We start from the raw sequence: 19,529 nt of genomic DNA, 5'->3' as shown, positions 1-19,529 counted from the left end.
AATCTTTATTTTTACACCACCTTTTTTAATTGAGGTGAGGGTAAATATTTGCCAGACTGTTAGGTCCAAAGTTCTCCTTGGTATTGGATCTCTCAGGCCCTAAATGTTGAAAACATCCCTAGCTTTTACTGACCTCAGCTGGAACTCCGATGTTGAGAGGATGTTCTTATCGCTATCTGGAATTAAATTCTGCTCCTTTGAAACTCTCTTTTTGGAAGGGGTTATTGGGGATTGGGAAGGGACTACAGGTGGGAATGAGCTGAATGAACTGTTTTTCCCTGCAGGGATACAAATACCTGTACCTGACTCCTCAAGACTATAAGAAGGTCAGCGCCCTGAACTCAGTTCACTGCGAACACGTGGAGGACAATGGAGAGTCCAGGTAAGCACAGACGGGTCAGAATGAAAAGCTTTCTGTTCATCCTTGGGTATACAAGGTGATGCATGTCACATCCTTGTCTTCAGCTAGGACATTCTTTAGGATCCAGGTGTGTAGAAAGCCATAGCTGTGTGTGGTCAGAGCGTGGAACAAGAGAGTCAAAACCTGTATCATGACGTGCCTCATTTGAGGTAGTGCCGTGTTGGCTCCTACTGCCTAGGAGCCCAAGCCATGACAGGGTCCTGCAGTGGTAAACACTGAATGACCAGGACAACGATTCTTGCCCAAAGACTTGCAGTCTAAATTTTGAAAATTACTTTTCTGTTAGATTCTGTAGAAAGGATAAAAGAATTCCTGAGTGAAGGCTAAGCCCTCCATGCATTTTGAAGGGTTGAGCTGCAGTGGTTGCACTAAACTGCCTTATAGCCTATGGTTTTCCACACACGTCTGCTCTGGGTATCCACATCTTCCCAGCTACATCCCAAAGGTAGCACATCTGAAAATGAGGTGCAAAGAAGCTTTCAGAGCTAGACTGCAGCTGTAGTGGTACTCCTGGGCAGAGGGAGGAGGATGTGCTTAGGAAGAAAAAAAAAAGCCTATTGCAGACTGGCAAGCTCTGAAAGAACAAAAGGATGGTGCTGCGTGCGGGGATGTGTGCGTGCCTGCGTGTGTGGCGGGGAAGCTAGTGGCTCTCTTCAGTGAAGCACTTAAGCACATGCTCAAGTACTTTGCTTAGCAAGGGCCTGGTGGAAAAGATAGAAGCCAGTCAGAGAGTGCTGAGTAAGAAGGGACCATGCTGGGGAAGGAAGGCATGAAAGAAGAAAGTAAAGAAAAGGTAAGAGCCTCATTATAATCTCTTGTTCTATTTCTTTTTCCTTTTGGCTGTATTCGCTTCCTTTCTTGCCCTTTTTGCTATAATCAGCCTGCTCCGCACGTCCTGTGGGAGTGACGGAAGAACACTTTTCACGGGCATTCCTCTCCCTTGGCATTTCCTCTTTGCAGTGCTGCTTTGGCTGCTCGTACGTAGGACTATTCCATGGCGTTCAGCAAGGCTGCGGAATGAGCCCATGTACAGGTCCTGGCCAGGTTTTATGCACATTATTCTTTGGAGCCTTAATGATATTTAGTCACTTTTCATTTTCTTCGTAGCAAACTGATTCAGCAAATCACTGGACCTTGTGACTCAAAGGCTGTATGTGTCTCCCTCAGGTATAAGATAACAGATATTATCGGAAAGGAAGACGGGCTTGGAATAGAGAACCTCAGAGGATCTGGCATGATTGCTGGAGAATCATCTTTAGCCTATGATAGTATTATCACCATCAACTTGGTAATCCTCCACTGCTTTCTATTCTTCAAACGGTATTGTCTGCTTCAGCTAAAAATCCTGCAATGATATCCAGAAGATACATCTGGGATCAGACTTTTGGTTGATGTAAATTGGCTCCTGTAGGCTTTGAGCAACGCTACTGGCGCCATTATGGGGCTGGGTCCCTTTCAGACTAAATTTAAAGCACTTGTAGAAAACAGTCATTTGGCTTCATGTTTGCTCAGTCTGTAAGTTACTGCTTTTTTAAAAAAATAAAGTACACATATGTTCAGATACTGTGTTTTACAAAAAAACAGGGTCTGGACTTTTGCAGCGAGGGTAGATTTTGTAGCCTTGTAATACAAACATGCCTAGTTTTATCTAGATGTTTGAATCGATAGGTTTTGGCTGTGTGGTAAGACAGAAATCAATGTGATTTCTTTTTTTTTCTTTTTCTTTTTTCTTCTTTTTTTTAAGGTTACATGTCGGGCAATTGGAATTGGGGCTTACCTTGTTCGGCTAGGTCAGAGGACTATCCAGGTTGAGAACTCTCACATAATCCTGACTGGCTGTGGAGCCCTCAACAAAGTAAGTCTTTGCCTTTCAGTCTGCAGAGCTAATGTGAATTGAGTTGGTGTTTCTGTGAGTTCTGCCAGAGACTCAAGGAGCTGCCACCACTATACCTGTCATTGCGCTCAGTCCCCTTTGCTTTCTCCCTTCTTGGGCTTCTCCCGATCGAGGAGGGGAACGGACACAGGGCAGCAGCTGTGAAACTTTCATGCCTTTGCAGTCTTTTTTTTCTTTTCTTTCTGGTCAGAAAGCAATCCTTTCACTCACCTCTTTTTCTTGACAAGAACATCGTATTGACAGCCAGAGGCACTATTCCAGGCATCCTGGTTGGAGATTGGCAGGGGACCTAGGCAGAACTGCAGATTTAAGGGCTTGAGCATGAACCAGGTGAAGGGGAAGAAGGAGAAGCAGCTTTTAACATGGGTTGTGTGCAATGACGAAATGACAGAAGCGAAGCCCACCGACTGGGCAGCATCTTCTCCCACCCACTGCGTACTGTGATAGAGGAAGCAGGCCTGTTTTCAGTCTCTGGAAGACCGTCTTTCAAAATACGTGGGCCAGAATCAGCCTGGACTTTCAGCCATCCACAGCATTGCATTAATACTGGGGGAGCACTAAAGCCTGAGAAAGAGTGTGTGGATGGTGATTTTCAAGAGGTCAGACCTGCTGGAAATCTCAGCTGTGGGGGCAGGGAGGAGTAACTCGGGCTGTAAGAAAACTTACTGCTTTCACTACTAAAGTGGCTCTTCTTTTTTTTTTTTCCCCACCAGAGACAGTTTTTCTCCCTTGCTGCCCCAAGCCTATTAATATCACAGCCTCCAGCTCCTCGTCTGTAGCAGACACAGCTCACAGCCGACTCGGCTCTTGTCCCTCTCACTGAGGGCTTTGTTTACGTGGGAGTTAGGATTGTGCGGGCGCGAGTGCCCTTCCCCATTGTGCAGCTTTGTTCTCAGGCACTCTCCAGCACCTGGGGTGGTTGTGCTTCATCGCAAGCTGCGTTTCAAGGAGTGCCTGCCTGACAATGGGAGATAAAAGGAAAATAGTCTCTCGTTGAATTATTCCCCTGAATAAAGGGGGCTCTGCAGAAAATGAAGCATTGATCCTATCAACTCTAGGATGCAGCACCCTCAGTTAGATCTCTTACACACATCACACACACCTGCATCAATGGAAGGAAAAGAGGCATTTGAAGATCCATCCTTTAAAAAGAAATTGAGTCAGTTTAGTGCTTGCTGAAGTGGAGTAAGTTGCCTGGTTCCAGCTGTCATTTGTTGGGGATCGGGGCCCTGCAGATTTTCGCAGATGGCAGGGCCAGTCTGTTCAGTCCTCCTCTTCTGCTGTCTTCTTTCGAGGTTTGACTGCACGCTCTACCTGTGGAGTGAATGTTTGTTTTTACAGGACTAGATTAATCTCACTAAATTTTAGGCACTTAAAAATTAAGGATTTAGTCTAAATCAAGCATCTGACATCTGTCAGCAGGCGTAGGCAGAAGGAGATGCTTTCTGGGGGTGACTTATCCCATCCCAAGAATTTCAGTGGGCTGAATAATCCCATGTGTCTTTTTCTCTCCTCCCTGCTCTGTTGGAAAGGCATATATTTTTATGTAGGCACTGAACCTCTACCTGCCTAAAGGTCAGGCAAAGGAGGAACCTATTGCATCCTATCCAGCTTTCCCAGTAAGACAGCTAAGCCCAGACCCAATAATAAGTTTACCTGTCCTTGAATAGCGGGAGGCTGGGAATCCCCACCCACTCCTGGATGCTGTGTGATGTGTCTTGCTGGTTCATATGATCTTCATTTCCCAGTCCCTGAAGTTCTGGTCCGAGCTTCTTGAATGGAGCCAGCTATAATCGTGTCCCAGAAGTATGTCTGAAGCAGTGAAATGACATCCAGAGCTAACCTGAAATGACCAAGCTCAGTCCAGTTGAGATCTTAAGGGAAGTGTGAAGCAAATGGTGAATGCTAATGCATTTGCATCATCCTGCCATGGAGGCAGTATCTGCTTCGGGCTTATCCGCTCTCTCCCTGTTCTTACATGTAAACTGTTAAACACTTGTCCCTTGAATTTAGATGGACAGTTTGTATTTTCTTCTGGCTAGAAGTCAGGTCACTATCAGCCAGGGGCCAATTAAGCAAAGTCTTCCCTTGTAGGAACACAGAGGCTGTTTGGGCGTGATGTATGATGTGTTCTTGTCCATTCGCATGAATACGACTCTAGAAGGGTCTCATGGTGGAAAGCTATTGTAGTTTTTCTCTGTGGAGCAAGTGAGCCTTGCTTCTTGTTCCCTTAGAGGAGGTGGTGAGAAGAGCCCTGTGCGGCAAAGTCAGGGCTTTACTTTGTGGGAATTAGAAGGTCACCAATCCAGCTGGCAGGGTCTTGAGGAAAGATCATGACTGAAACAAAAATAAATAAATGGAAACTGCTACCTTGCGTGACAGTTGGAACCGAATGTTTTCTAACACAGTTGTATGCAAATATTCCTTTAGCTTTTCCCAATTAGGTGTCGGAGATTTGGGACAATATTTTCCGTTGCTGACTTTTAAGTCTCTTTTAAGAGAAGACACTTTTAAGTGTCTTCATAGAGGATGCTGTACAAAGCTTACACGTAGTCTTGTGTCTGCATACACATCTTCTTCAAAATGTCTTCTCTCTGCAACAAGAGAATGTGCAGTGCAAAAATGTTTCTGCAGCAATAGAGACAATTAGGCTTTCAGAGAGCAGTGAGGGTTTTTTCTGGAAAGTTGTTTGATTTTTTTTTTTTTTCCCCTGTGAAATACTGGATTCTTTTTAATTTACAGGGGGAGCAGAAGGGGACTGTGACAAACATCATGTGCTAGCAGATCTGTTGCTGGTCTTGTTCATTATCATTATGTAAAACCAGCCTGAGGGTTTAGGTGTAGAGGGAAAGGTCCAGCTGCCAAAACCAGACTGTAACCTATAACTTAGATGATGAGCTCAAGGTCAATATCGTTTTTAGCTGAAGCTAATGTTTGCTTCTGGAGGTTGACTAATCACGTGCTGGCTGTTCACTGCGTCCGTGTCGCTGCTTTGTAAGTAGAGAGGCATATCACTGTAAGACACCTGATATCGGGCAGGTTTAAGGATTCTCTCAGCCCCACTGCCTGTCAGGGGTGACAAGAAACTGCACAGGAGCTGTACAAGGTTTCCCTCTGCTCCTGATTAAGCTGTCTTTGTTTATAGTCCAGACCGATGGGCAAGGGAAAGACCTGGGGAAAAGGTGTGATGCTCTGTGGTGGGGACGGTGGTCTGCATGTGGGGCACCAGGGCTGCATTTCATCTGTACCCCTTTTGTCTTCACCATTGCATTTCAGCAGGGGGTGGAGAGGTGGAAATGACATTTCATTCCTCTCCTGTGAGCGTGTGCGCGCGCCTGTGCTGAGCCCGCTGACCCCCCTGAAAATTGAAATAATGATAATGCGCGTCTCCTGACTGCATCAAAGTATCAGCACATCAAAAGCCAGGAGGCATGAAATGCAAATGATAAAGTGAAAGCAGATGGATTGTGCATGATCGCCTGATGCCCAATGAATTTTAAAAGGTGCTGGTTCACATGGGGAGAGGGGCTGAAATAAACACGTTATCCCTGCAATTTTTTTTTTGTTCTTGCCGCTCACTCCTGACAATATTTTTTCACACTTCAGCGAGCAGCCACTCCATCTCTCTCCCTCCCTCTCCCTCTCTTTCTCTCCCTCTCTCTCTTTCGCTGTCTACCTCACACACGTCTCGGGTCATGTCTCCGCAGCTCCGGTGGAAATAATAAGATATAAACCACGAGGTTGTTATTTGCATAGAAATAGCATGGAGCCCCAGGCAGCATGGGAGAAGGACACAGAGATCATTTGTCTAAAATTTTAATGAAAACTTTTGCTGAGGCAGAGATTTTTTTTTTTTTTTAACTTTCCCTGCCTCCCCCCTTTTCCACCCCCATACCTTCCTCCGCCTCCCTCAACTCCCTTTCCTCGTCATAAGCTCAACATGGTGTGAGTTCATATCAGATAGGTGACGTGCTGCCGCCGTGCACTTACAGGTTAATTTCCATTGGTTTTCTGTTTAATAAAAGTAAGACTGAAGAGCCCAGCTCTCCCAATTTATGCATTGCTTAGATGGTTCAAGCTTCCAGGACTACATTTCATTTCAGTCCTCACATGGATGTTCCCAAGTCTGTTGCTGACTTATTTTTAATTGGTTTGCTCCTCCTCGTCTTTTGTGTTTAAAAGAAATCCTGTCTTTAAGACTGTTTTGTTAATGTACACAAGTAGTGGCTTTCAGTCACATTTTCTCTACAGACACATGTTCTAGGCTTTTTCTAAGGGAAGCCAGATTTAGCAGAGATTTTCAGGAACCGCTACTAACTTGATACACCTCAGGTCGTTATATAGATGTTCAACCTGGTCTCTCAAACAGTTCATTTTCTTAGTGATGATGGAGAACTGTCTCACACGCTGCACTTCACAGTAGGACATCTAAAGTGGTCATCGCTTCTGGAGGTGAAGGGGAGAATCTAACCAGCGGACTGTTCTGTTTCCTCTCCCTCCTATTTAGTTTTATTTTCCCCCAAACTCTCCAGGCTTGGCCTGCCCGAATGATGCGTCAGGCCCTCAACCCGTCCTCCAGCGTGCTCGTCCCCGGGGCCCCGTGGCACCATGCTGTTGGCCTGGTTTGTCAAAAACATCCAAGTATGCCAAGCGTGAGCTTGACAAATACCACCTGCCAGGAGTCTATGTCCATGTGGGGAAAGAGGCAGTGAAGATGAAGAGTCAGAAACCACTAAAATATGAAATGTTCAAAGCATCGTTCAAAACCAGAACTCTGGGCTTCATTTCCCAGTCTGCAGCCAACTGCCCGCCTGCTTGCGGCCTGACATTTTTGATCAGAATGGTATAATGGCAGTTACCTGCTGACAGCTGGGTCTTGAAACCTTAGTTCATTTGTATTTGCAATGTGTTTTGAGCTCCCTGGATGGAAAGTACCTGCCAGCAGCGGTGCGTTGGCAGGGTAGGTAACCCCACCCTCAGAATTTCATTCTGTGGAAGTTTTTGCCTTCAAAATGATCTTAATTTAAACAATGTGTCTGCTTGTATAACCTATTCTAGACCTGAAAGAGCTCAGGAACCAATTTACCAGATTAGTAATGCGCTATTTCTGGCACTGTGAATTGGTGTTTTTTAGGGGGAGAAAACATTTTTGAAGAACAGCTTTAAAAGGGGTGTTTGCGAGAGGAATTGATTAGTGGAAACTTGATGGCTTGCTAATGCGATATGTAAATATCTAAGAAACTTCTAAGGCTGGTACCAGCAAATGTCCAATGACCTTTCCTGAGTACATCTTTCATTAACGCAGACACCGCTTGTGCATGGTAAAGACGTTAACATGATAGGTGCCATACTGTGTCAAGATAGCGTAGTGTATGTGTCAATCACGTGACGGTGGATGAGTCCCTGAGGACTTGTTGATACAACAGACCATAATTGCTGCAAGGATCGTTTTGACAATCTGCATTTCAAACCCCACACCCCAACAACCGCTTTGCACGGGGCCAGAAGAGAATATGCTTGTGTTTTAAATTCAGTCCTGAGTCGTACTGACTGTCAAAGCCAGAACTGAGATCAGCGTGGCTGCTTTTGGGGAGATTTATGGTTTCAGTGGTGTGGATCTGGGGTAGGACTGCAGCTGAAGTGTGGGAGCATCCGCACGGCAGGCGGAGGAGCAGCGTATATGTGAGCTGGCTTGAAACCAGCTCGCTCAAATGGTGGTTACCCCCAGCTGTGAGTCGCTCAGTGAGACAAGTCTGTTTTGAGGCACTTCAGCCAACATGGCTCTCTGATGTTGGTTGCTCTTCAGCGTCTTCTGACTGACACGTGGACGTGCCCTGCCTGCTTGTTGGGGTGTCGTTTGGTCTCTGTGCTAAAGCAGCCTGGCGCTGACCTGATGTTTGCAGGTCCGGGCTGAGGGAAGCTGCAGAACCTGGTGGGTGCCGTTCGACTGGAAGAACAGGGTGAGACAACGGGTCAGGGCTTGGGAGGAGTGGGCAGAGCTGCTCAGGGGTGCTGTGCCCACGCTGGAGGCTGCTGGGTCGGGTCTGAGGCTCACTGGAGGAGCTCCGGTGTGAGGAATAGAAGCTTACGCAGTCTGTCTTGTGTGAGTGATCAGTCTGTAGTATTGCAAGTAGTAATATTTACCCTTCAATTTCACAGTCTGGAAAAATAAATAAAAGCCCTGTGAGGCTGATGCTGTTTGGGGGTTTTACTGTAAAATACAGAATGTGGAAAACTCTTTTTTTTGAGATTCAAGGCAGGGATAGCTCAGTATCTGCTCGAGATGACTCCAGTCTTGGGATTAGATCAAAGCAATCATGTGAGAGCAATCATGTGAGTTAGAACAGCAAGTGCCATCCCTGTCATTCAAAGAAGCATTATAATTATTAATGCATGATATGAATCTTTCTGTAGTGGCACAGCAAGACTATTAGGAAGATACGTATGGGCACAGGGTGTTTGAGAATGCTAATCAAAGAGGGTCTAGGAAATGTCAAACAGAAATTGACACTTCAACAGCATTAACTGTCAGGCGGTTCCTCGCGTGGATCTCACCAAGGTTACCCCGCTCTTGGCTCCAGCGGTGGGGGAAGCAGGAGGGGCCGCTCCGCTGTGCCTTGGGTGGTTGTGGCAGATGATGTGGTGAGAGCAAGGGTGGTTTCATGGGTGGAGGTTGGCTCCTTCAGCTCTCTTAGAACCCATGCAGGACCTCGGTGCTGCTGGAGGTCTCCCTGGCATAGGTCACCACTGCTCACACCCCAACGAAGCCAGTCTGGTTGGAGAACCAAGATCAGAGTAGAGCTCTTGTAAGGGTCAGTCTCAGTTTAGCAGTATTTGGCAATAGAAAGAGAGCAGAATTCATTTCTTTTAATGCCAGTGAGCGGCATTGGCTGCTGGGAGCGGCTGGGCGGTGGCAGTCTTGGTAGCACAAAGGTCTTTGCTCTGTGTAGAGGAATTAATGCAAGCAGGATGGATGCCTGGACTTCGGATGAGTGCAAATAAACAAACACCATCCTCCATTTCTGCATTTTATTTTTAATTGCCTTTCTTTAAGTGGTGATATTTGTGCATTGTCCCCATTAGAGACAATTTATGCTCCAAGCATTGCATTATCAGTCCCTTTATGTTTGCTTAGGGAAGAAAGTCTAATAGATTTCTGTTGACTTTTTTTCCTCCCTCCTTCTATCATTTTTAATATGGATCTTGATCAGTTTATCTATGTGGATGGTGCCTGTGCTGTGGGGGCTGTGTGTCTATTTATTCCTGCAAAAGAGGAGTTTGGCAGAGTGGCCCATATTCTGCCTATCTAAATCTCTTCCCGTACCTTTCAGGGAAACTCCTGTGTATTCTAAACCCTATACTGGTTTCACATAACCAGAATTGTATCCCAGTTGCTGGTGATCCTGCAGGGTATCTTATGACTGGAGCATTAACTCAGGTACCTGATGTTCCACCAGAGCTGAACGGGAGAAGGCACTTTTCAGGCATGTCCCATAATAACTGCTCCTGACCTCCCCTCTCTTGGGGTGTCCTAGGAGGATATCAGGGTGACCTGCCTGTGGGTCTTTTCTAAAGTGAATTGCAGAGAAATTATCCACCATTCTGGACACTTGAGTGGAAACTCTAGAAATGGCATTGGAGAATTGTCGCTTATCTCATGATTAAGCTTAAACCCACACTGCAAAGTGAATAACGTTTCACTCTCCTGCTGAAAGAGGTACCGGCGCCGCAGCCTCTCCCCTTGGATGGTCGCTGAATAGGAGGGTTCTGTTGGGGTCCAGAAGGTGACCAAGGGAATGACCAAAACAAGATCTTTAAATATCACGGAGACAATAATTAATATTATTCGTAGGGCTAGTGTCTAGATTAGGGAACCCCTAACTGAGACAGATGGGATTTATGAGTGTTTGCACCATGTAGAATAGGGGGCTTTAATTTTAGTTTGCAAAGTATATTGAGTCCTTTTGATTTACCACTGACTGATGGAGTGACCTTGAGCAAAACATGCAGTCTCCCTATGCTGTGAAAGGAGAGCTAGGCAGGAATTTTTTGACAAGACATTTTTCATTTGAAAATGCCAGTTCACTGAAACTGGAACTCTTCAGGAAAAAGTATCAGTTTTGATAATTTCTCATTTGGAATTTTTTTTTGTCAAATGAAAAGTTCTTTTTTTTTTTTTTTTTCCTTTTTTCTTTCCCCAACTGACTTTTCTTTCCAAATTAATTTGTATTTCTAATACCTACAACAAATATTTCAGAAGTCAAAAGCAAACATCTTGACCATGTCTGATACTTGTTCAAGATTGCAAAATTGGATTTTTCTGTTGCAATCCAGAAATTTTGAAAAATCCTCATCAGTTATTGCCAGATAGAAAGACCGTTTCCTCCCAATAACGTTTCACGTTGCCGTCTGCAAACAGAGAGAATGCCTCTTCTGTATCTGATCAGCTGTGGAGCCCTGCTCCCTTTGTGTTGGTAAGTGCTTTGGGATCTTCAGGCAGAAGGTGGTGTAGAAAGGCCAGCTGCAGTTGCAGTGTCCATCTGGATGTGTGTTCCCCTGCTGCTTCCGAGGTGAAGTGCAATTGCTTTTTCCCCTTCCCCCTCTGATCTCACCAAATTAAAGCAAGAAAAAGACTCCACCAGCAAGACCTGCTTCTGGATTTGCAGTCAGTAGCCATCTCCAATAACCATCAGGCTGTCAGCTTCCCCCCCACCTCCCCCTACCTCCCACCTCCCCCATCACTCACCAAAGGAAAAAAAGAGCCGGAGCCACAGCTTGAAATATATCATGCAATAGTGTATCATGAATTTCTTGTGAATCACACTGGTGAAGCAGGTTTATTTATTTCTGAGACTTTAAATCAATACAAAGTAGGTCTCTTAGTTCTGAAGCTGGGATGGAGTGTGAAAAAATGAGCCCATTGTACTCTTAAAACTTTGGGGAAAGGAGATGACAGCTATATAATTCCATTTACCAGGCACTAGGGGCTTTAATGTGAAGGTGACAGGGAGCTCTTTGTGCATTTAGAGCACCATATCTTCTAAATAAAAGATCTGTAGACTTGATAGTGGAGTATAGCTCTGACTTTAATAATCTCCAAGCATTAGACCGAGCCAATATGTTCCCAAGTCAGAAGGGTCCCCCACCGAACGCTCGTAAATTAAAAGTGCAGGAACTGCACACATTCATAGATTAGAAATGCAAGAAGCGCAGTCCGTCTCCAGGCAGAGAGGAGGTGTCTGCGCTCGCTCCGCCATGCGAATAGGCTAAAGACCTGGGAACGGGTCTGTTCAGGAGCACGGCTCTTGCCGGCATCCTACCTCAGCTTGGTTCTCCTGTTCGGCGTCGCTGCTGTTTTACCCTCTAATGACATGGTACGTGTGGGGGAAGAGCTGAGTGATAGAAATGAACACTGTAAGATCTGTTGAGGCTTGACTGCACATAATAGCAGTCAGGTTTTAAGTTCCTACATTGTGTTTTCTGATGAGACATTCATTCTGATCATTTCTGCCTGTTTATGAAAAATAGGCTATTTATAGTACGTGCATGTGCCTTTTCTGCTTCAGGTTTCTGGCAGATAATATAAATTGTGGGATGGGAATTGCAATTATTGAAATTATTCGGATAAAAATCTGGCACTTATATTTGATATAAACACATGATATGCTCGGAATAATAACAGCACTTATGTTACATAATGATTCCCATTCAAGCCCTCTGCTGTCATTTTTTCAGATCTTTCATCTTTGATGAAACATAGGAGCCAATCAAGTCTGCAGCCAAACCAGCTTTGCAGCGAATGTCTCGGCTAACTAGCAGCTCAGTTTCTGAAAAGGAGCATAGAGAAAGCAGCTGGTCATCATGGGTTTGAGTGCTGGAAAAGGATTAATATGCATATGACATGCCTAGAAACCTGTTGAGGATGGTCTTTTAAAGGCTGAAAAGGCTGCTAGAATCTTGGCTCTCCTTTGTACTTCCCAAAAGATCCTCTGAAGTAAAAAGAAACGCGGTTTCCCATTGCGGTAGGGAGAGTGGCTTTTGGAGGACCAAATGAAATAAGTGTTGACGATACTGCCTGTGTATTTTGTAAGCATGTGGTATCAAAGGTTGCATTACCTGGAAAACAGTGTGTGTTCTCGCAGTCACGGGCTGAGCTTTAACACCTGCAGTTCTAGAACCAGCGTTGCCTTCTGACCGGTTCGCTGACGTCCTCATCCTTTCGTTGCGGTGGGGGCAGAGAGGAAGCATTTTGTCCTGTGTACCCTGTTAAATGCACTGCTTTCTGCACACTTGAGAGGTTTGTCTGGAGGAGCCAAGGAAGGCGAGACTGAGCGGCTCATCCAAATCTGACCTGGGTCCGTAGTGACCGGGAGGCTGTTTGGCATCAAATCCGCAAGGAGGAGGTGGTGGCAGTCCTGCTTTATTGGTTATGGTTAATGCCAGTGCTCGCGGGGGCGGCAGGGGAGAGACTGCTGGTGTAAGGGAAAGCAGACTGGTTTGCTAACACCTTCCAGCGGAGGGAGGCAGCACTTGCTGCACCTCGCCCACAAACGTCAGACCGGCTGCTGCTGAATTGGAAAAAGGAAATTCTATCCAAAATGCAAAGGCACTGGGATAACGTGCAGGAAAGGAGTCGTAACAGAAGTGAGGGGTCCTCACCAGAGACTTCAGAAAGGGCAAGTTTGGGATCTCTGTGTGTGGCCAGTCACCCACAGCGGCTTCCATTGACTGGTAGCGTGTCAGACTCCGGGTGGACGGAAACATGGTTTCTGGGTTTCCAAGCTTTCATGGGGTGGAAAGAATTTTAATTTAAAGCAAATTTTCTGGTGCCAGAAGCTTACTATATGGTGCTTTGCTGTTCATGGCTGCTCTTTTTTGTCTGTTTTTGCCATCAGATTAAGCACAAGATCAGAGGTCAAATACTGTCAATATTCAGGTATATGTGTATTGTATATCTCAGCTTTAAAATCCTGGAACCTGTTCTTTCCCACCCCTCTTGCTGGACCTTTTTTGATCTCTGGTCTATGGCAGCTGGCTCGGTAGCTGCACCTTTGACTGTTCCCTTGAGTGCTGGTAACCTTTCTGCTAGGAAGGGCCTGCTTTGCAAACTTAACCCTTCCATGCACGTGGCTGGTCGTTGGACAGATGCCTTCGATAAGCCTTGGGCTGATGCTACTTTCACTTCTTAACCTCCTATTTTACGTGACTCGGTGTACCTCCGTAGCGGACCCAAACGCTCAGGGTCTTTGGGTCTCTCTCATGGTTTTGTACCATCTTGGCAGATCCTGGTCATACCAGATACAGGGTTTAATCCTGTGCAGTCTTTCCTCCCACGAGTTTGTTTCTAGCGTTACCTGCCTAACTGATTTAGCAACATTTCTAAATGCACTCATGCGTCTGCTGACCATGTGTCTTATTGAGGAATATCTGAATCCTTTAATTGCAGAAGCATCAGTTTTGGACTTCTCCAGCAGATGTATTCTCTTTCACCCTTGGATATTTTCTTGCAGAAACATTTATACAGCGATATGCATTGCACCATTTAAGATTGTTAATTGGAGATTGAATTACTTGTCAGCCTTTAAAAATGTAGTCCTCTGAGGTCAGAGATGAGGTGGTTAGCAGAGCTGAATGGATGAGCTATTGCATTCATTTTTTTCTCAAGCCCAATGATTGTTGTCTATAAGCTGGCTAGCCCTTCAGTGCCTTTTAACCTCTGGCACCCAATTCAGTCTGCAGCTCTATGTGTGAAACGAGTTGGCAGGATCTCTGGTCGTTCCTGAGAAGACAGAAGAGCACCCGTGCAGAAGCAGGTTAGGGGACCAGCACCCAGCCTAGCAGTATCCCTGGAAGACAGCCTCTTCAACCCCTTGGCTGCGCGGTTTCTGCACTGGCGAGCGGAGTAGCTTGCTTTGCATTTGGGCTGTGCTTAAGTCAGGGTCTGATTTAGAGCTTGTGTGTGCCCGTATTACAGGTCCCTCCTGCTGCACTCGGCGCAGGTGCAAGTGCACATGTGTGGACATATATGTCATACAAATGAAGGCAGCGGGCGCTCATTGGTACAACTTTTAAATGCAGCTTGGGACTACATTGCCTCTGCTGACAAACACTGACAAGTAAATACTACGCTCGCTCAATGTTACAGAGGGATTTCATTTGCACAGCCCCTCACAATGCTCTGCCACTTCACTGAAATGTCTGGAGCACTCGGGAAAAGGAACCGCATATTTATCTTGATCTCCAAAAAGGGATTTAAGGGCGAGAGCAGGCGGTATATTAGACTGTTTTCATTGCCTGTCAGCAGTGGTAAACCTGAGCTGTCTACAGTGTCTCTAGATAAGCAGCAGCAGAGGCCCATTTTGCATGTACATACGTTTGCATTAGTTCATAGATGGGAGTTTAAATCCTCTTTATTTTTATTTTCCTCTGTGGAAAGCATTTAGCTAGCCTTGTGCCTGGCATCTGGAGGCCTGTGCTTTTCTTTTTCCTTGAACCTAAATCTATGCTGCTATCTTTTCTACCATGCCTTTTCATGGCACTGATTTTCTTAGAGGAAGATGAAAGTGGTTGAGCTCAGAAGGGAGAGCCAGGAACATCTCTGTGCAAAACCACAATGCTTACATTGACTTCTACATTTTTGGGCTAGTTGTGTAACTTCTGTGCCTCGGTTTCTTCTGTACGCAAACCTCGACTGACATCTGTCTCACGGGGAGTTTTGTGAGGATCGTCCAGTGCTTGTAAAATGCTGTGTTTTGTGAAATGCCAGACCACCAGGCCTTCTCTCCTCCAAAGAAAAATAAATTTGGAGTTAGCAAATGATAGCGTTGTGCCTTACCGCTTAGGCAACGCTTTAGATGGGCACAGTGACGCCAACTGTGATTAACTGATGTTGTGCTAAAACTAATTGCTAAAGTGTAGTTTAGAAATTTAGTTTAGAATTAGAAAGCTAATTGCTCCAGTGTAGTTTTATAACCAGATCAAAATTTTTTATTCTCATATCCCTTTAGCACCTTCTTACTTTCAGCCCAAAAGGTCAAATCCTGAGAAATGTGGAGTTCCTCTGTACTATGGGCGAGATGAGTTATGTCCTGAGCGCTCATTGTGGGATGTTAGGATGAGGATTAAGTCAGACCCAAGCACCCTTCCGTAAGGACGGGGTTGCCTTGGGCTCCGGGCTGCTCCTCTCATGGGGCAGCCCTTCCAAAACCGAGCTGTGCTGGTGGTTTGGTGGGGGAGGGCAGGTTGTTTGTGTGTGTTTGGGGGGGGTTAAGATCTAAATGAAGCAGGTATGTAATGCCCTCTGTCTGTTAGAAAGACTCAACCCATAAAAATAACAAACGGCATGTATTTGCTAGAATGTCAAAGTTATGAGTTTATTTTGTAATGATGTGCTCCTGCCTTCATGAGGTAAACTGGCCGTGGCAGAGGTGTTATTAGTAATATGGACTCAGTGGAGCAGAAAGCCGAGTGACCGAGAGATCAGTGTATCAGTCAGTGAGAGGGCAAATGGAAAGAGACAGCAGGAGAATGAGAAAAGAGCTGCGGTGCCCAGGCTGAGATTAGAGATGGAGCCGCGCAAGAGAATTGGAAGCCCAGCAGTCAGAGTCTTATTCTTTCCAGTCTCTCTAAGGAGCTGGTGGGGCTTTGTCTTTGCCATGCCCATCTTCGTGCACGGTGGTGGTTTTTTCCCCAGTTAAAGGTTTAAATGGGTCTACCCTACCAGTCATCTTAGAGCAATTTTGAATTAGTGAGCTTGGGTCAGCACCTAGGAGACTTGGTCACGTATCAGCTCCGTTGCTGCTTGGGGAAGGGCAGGTTGTATAACTAACTGCCCCCTGCCTCAGTTTCCCCACTTGTGTCATTCCCCTTGGGGCTCACTGTTCATAAGGTCTTGCCTGCACGCAGGGCTTGGGAAGGTCTGTTGTGAGTGGTTTGCTGCATCCTTTGGTGTTGAAGTGATCATGACTTGCTGCAGGGATGGACTTGTATGTATCTATCTCCTTAGTCAACACTTCCATGTCACATCCCATCCTCTGATGGTTTTTCCTGTTTTTCTTTCAAAAGGTGCTTGGACGGGAAGTTTATACCTCCAACAACCAGCTGGGCGGGATCCAGATAATGCACAACAACGGAGTGACGCACCGCACTGTGTGTGATGATTTTGAAGGGGTCTATACTATACTGCAGTGGCTTTCCTACATGCCAAAGGTAATTCCTGGCCCTGCAGGAGTGCAAGGTGCCATTGCCCGTTTGCTTTGTTCACAGGGTTTTGGGTGGTGGAGGGCTCTCTGCATCTGTGGGTTTTTTCTGTGCTTGTGTGGTGCCTAGCAAAATGGTTTAGGCTCATGATCGAGGCTGTTAAGCGTTATGGTATTGAAGTACACAAAGTAGTTTTTGTCTTAAAGTGCTGCAGGAACTGGGATGCGGGGCAGCCTGGCGCTGCCTCGGGTACTTTCACGTCACTCCCCTGGCGTGCTGCCCTCCGTACTCTGGGCAGCAGGATTTTATGTAAGCAGTGGATTGTCTCTTACTGAAAAGACTCTAAAGGTTCCCCTCTGAGGCAGTAATTTGTAGGAGTTGATGTATATGTGTGAGCTGCTCTGCAGCTAGGAAGGCAGCAACAAGAACACGCAGGTCACCTTCCTTCAGGAAAGAGTGCATAGAATGAGTCAGGTGGCCTGGTCACCTTTCAAAAATTAAATTGCAACCCCTCACTAATGCTGGCTATGCCTGAAGTTCAAGAGCAAATGAAGTACAATGAACGCCATATGATGCCAAAGGAGGGTTTGAGAGAGCGTATGGAGCACCTTGGAAGTTTCGTCAGGCTCTTGCCCAGTCTCTGGGATCCCATCAGTCGATGGGTTGTGCAGCGTGGGGGGAAAGAGGACTCCGACCAGGTCCTTTAGAGCTGGTGTTTGGTGCAAGGCCATGTGGGAGAATTACTTCCTTTGATGTTTTTCTTTTTCCCTTAGAGTGTATACAGCCCTGTTCCCATCCTCAAAGTCAAGGATCCTATAGACAGAACCATAGAGTTTGTTCCTACCAAGACTCCCTATGATCCTCGCTGGATGCTAGCTGGACGCCCACATCCAAGTACGTAGCTCTACACAATAATGCATCTTGTTTCAAGACTGTTTGTCAAGGCTTTGTGTCTGCAGTCCAGATACATTTCAGAGATTATAAAGTAGTTAGTTCTAAACAATTTGAATACAATATATAAAAATAACTTGTAAATTCTGAATGCTTGAGGACACTTAAAATTATTAGTTACTTTTATAGATTTTCTCTTTATTTTATGGTTCAGAGGAAAATCCATATAGAAAGGGTCTGTAGGCTAAAGGAATCACAGCATTCCTGCAGATCTTGGAGAATAATTGTGTTGGAAACGCTGCAAACCACTGAACCCCCGTGCATGCTTTTGGGGTTGTGCAGCCTGTGTACAAGCTGCAAACTGGGTGACCATTATGCCTGCTGTTATTAATGAGTTTGGGGGGCTAAAATGAGATTTGTGATAAACTTAAGTTTTCTGGTTTTGGATAATATTTTTTCATCATCTCTCAAGTAATTCATCCAGCTGTCTGAGTGCAGCTACCGCTGGCTTCCAAATCGAGTGACTTCAGATTTTAATTTAGTGGAAGCGTTAAGGAAAGCAGATGATTCCCTGTGATAAGTTAAAGCAGATATCTCCTAGGTGAAAAGTTAAAGCCATTTATTAGAGGAGATATTGCCGTGATATTCTTCAAACTGACGCCCGACACGAGGCCAGAATCTAAACGATCAGCTTTGGGCTCACGATAAAGAGATAATTTTGAAATGGATGGTCACATTTTACACTGGGGCCACAGAGGCAAGGAATGTAGAACACAGTAATTACAAGTTTGGTTTTGATAAAACACTCTCCATCCTGTTTAAGTCAGCAGAGGTTAGCTTGCTTGGATCTCCACTTTTAATTGGTTTTGGACTTGGGTTTGCAGAAGCAGAGGTGCTTGTTCAGATTAAAGCATTCCTCAGAAGCTGTGGGCCAAGGGGTAAAGCTGGGAGGGATTTTGTGGTTTGTTTTTTTTTTTATTGCAGAGCTTCATGAAGCCCCAGTGGAAAGCAGGTGTCCCCAGAGAGTTGTGATTTCTGTAATTGTCTGGGTGGGTAGAGTATCTCAATGCCTTGACTTTGAGATATACAGCTTATACAGGCTGGAGGACTGCAGAGAGTGAGCTGCAAATCTTACTTGTCGCTCCCCAATCCAGCATCAGCAGTCAGCCCAAATGACAGCTCTTTGCGTGCCCTTACCTGTTCACTGGAGTAGGGGCCAAGCTGAAATATTGGAAAACCTTCCTGACGTGGTCTCCCTGTCTGGAGAGCGGAACAGTGCCATGCCGCTGCACAGGTCGGCGTCGTGAGGCTGAACTCATTCATAGTGTCTTTTGTATCCACTTAAGAAACACATGTGGAATGTAGAGAAGTACACCATCAACTGCCACCCCACTTCCCACAGGGGTAATTGTCACCCTGAGAATTGTATTTGAAGGAATGTGGATTGTTAGTGTACAGATCTATTGTTGCTCGTGGGGGTGGAGAGGCATTGTCAATATATTGGAGTTTGTGACGCAGGGGGAACCCCAAGTCTGATACTGCACTGGCTTTATAAAGGGCAAATGATCCTAGTTCATACTTAGCATGATCAGGGTAATCAAGCCCTCGTACTTCAGGGTAGAAGCTGATTGCCTGCAAGGGTAAGGAAAAGTTTATTTCTCTTAGAACTGCACAGTCATCTTGGTAATATGCTCTTCGGGAACAGTTTGATTTCTCTCAAGCATTGGGAAGTTGCTGCCTTCTGTGGGCAAGAGAACAGGCCTGGTGGCGTACGGTCTGGTCCAGGGGGGTGACACTCAAAGCGTGCTTTAGTTCAGGGAGAAGCGCATCGTCTGGTGTCTTCTATGGAGCAAGTAGGCTTTTGGTATCAGAGTACTTCATTTCAGTTTTTCTAAAAGAATGTGTGAAACATGCTCAGATGTGTGGTCTAGTTTTAAAATATCATAGAAATGTTTATATTTAGTTCCTGAATTTCTTCAGCATTCTTTCTTTTCTCTTGATTATGCCTCGTCTTTCCTTTAAAATGCAAGATAAGTTTTAAAATAGAAATAGGCATTTTGAAAAACATCTTTAATGACTTTACTGCCTTTTGACAAATGTTTGTAGTGTCTTGAAAAAAAGTTA

At 45.5% G+C, this 19,529-nt stretch overlaps 1 protein-coding gene across 1 annotated transcript in view; it reads left to right on the top strand.

The window, feature by feature from the left end:
- The window catches only part of ACACA (acetyl-CoA carboxylase alpha), a 142,696-nt gene that overhangs the window by 89,964 nt on the left and 33,203 nt on the right, over window positions 1-19,529 (top strand). The window contains exons 43-47 of the mRNA XM_082328122.1: window positions 285-382; window positions 1,589-1,709; window positions 2,166-2,276; window positions 16,380-16,523; window positions 17,288-17,408. Of these exons, the coding sequence (XP_082184248.1) occupies window positions 285-382; window positions 1,589-1,709; window positions 2,166-2,276; window positions 16,380-16,523; window positions 17,288-17,408 (595 nt within the window). The remainder of the gene's footprint in view (window positions 1-284; window positions 383-1,588; window positions 1,710-2,165; window positions 2,277-16,379; window positions 16,524-17,287; window positions 17,409-19,529) is intronic.

This window comes from Platalea leucorodia (assembly GCF_965183815.1).
Source record: "Platalea leucorodia genome assembly, chromosome: 16".
NCBI classification, from domain to species: domain Eukaryota; kingdom Metazoa; phylum Chordata; class Aves; order Pelecaniformes; family Threskiornithidae; genus Platalea; species Platalea leucorodia.
Note: the sequence above shows the minus strand (reverse complement) of the source record. Positions and strands in the feature narration are given on the sequence as shown.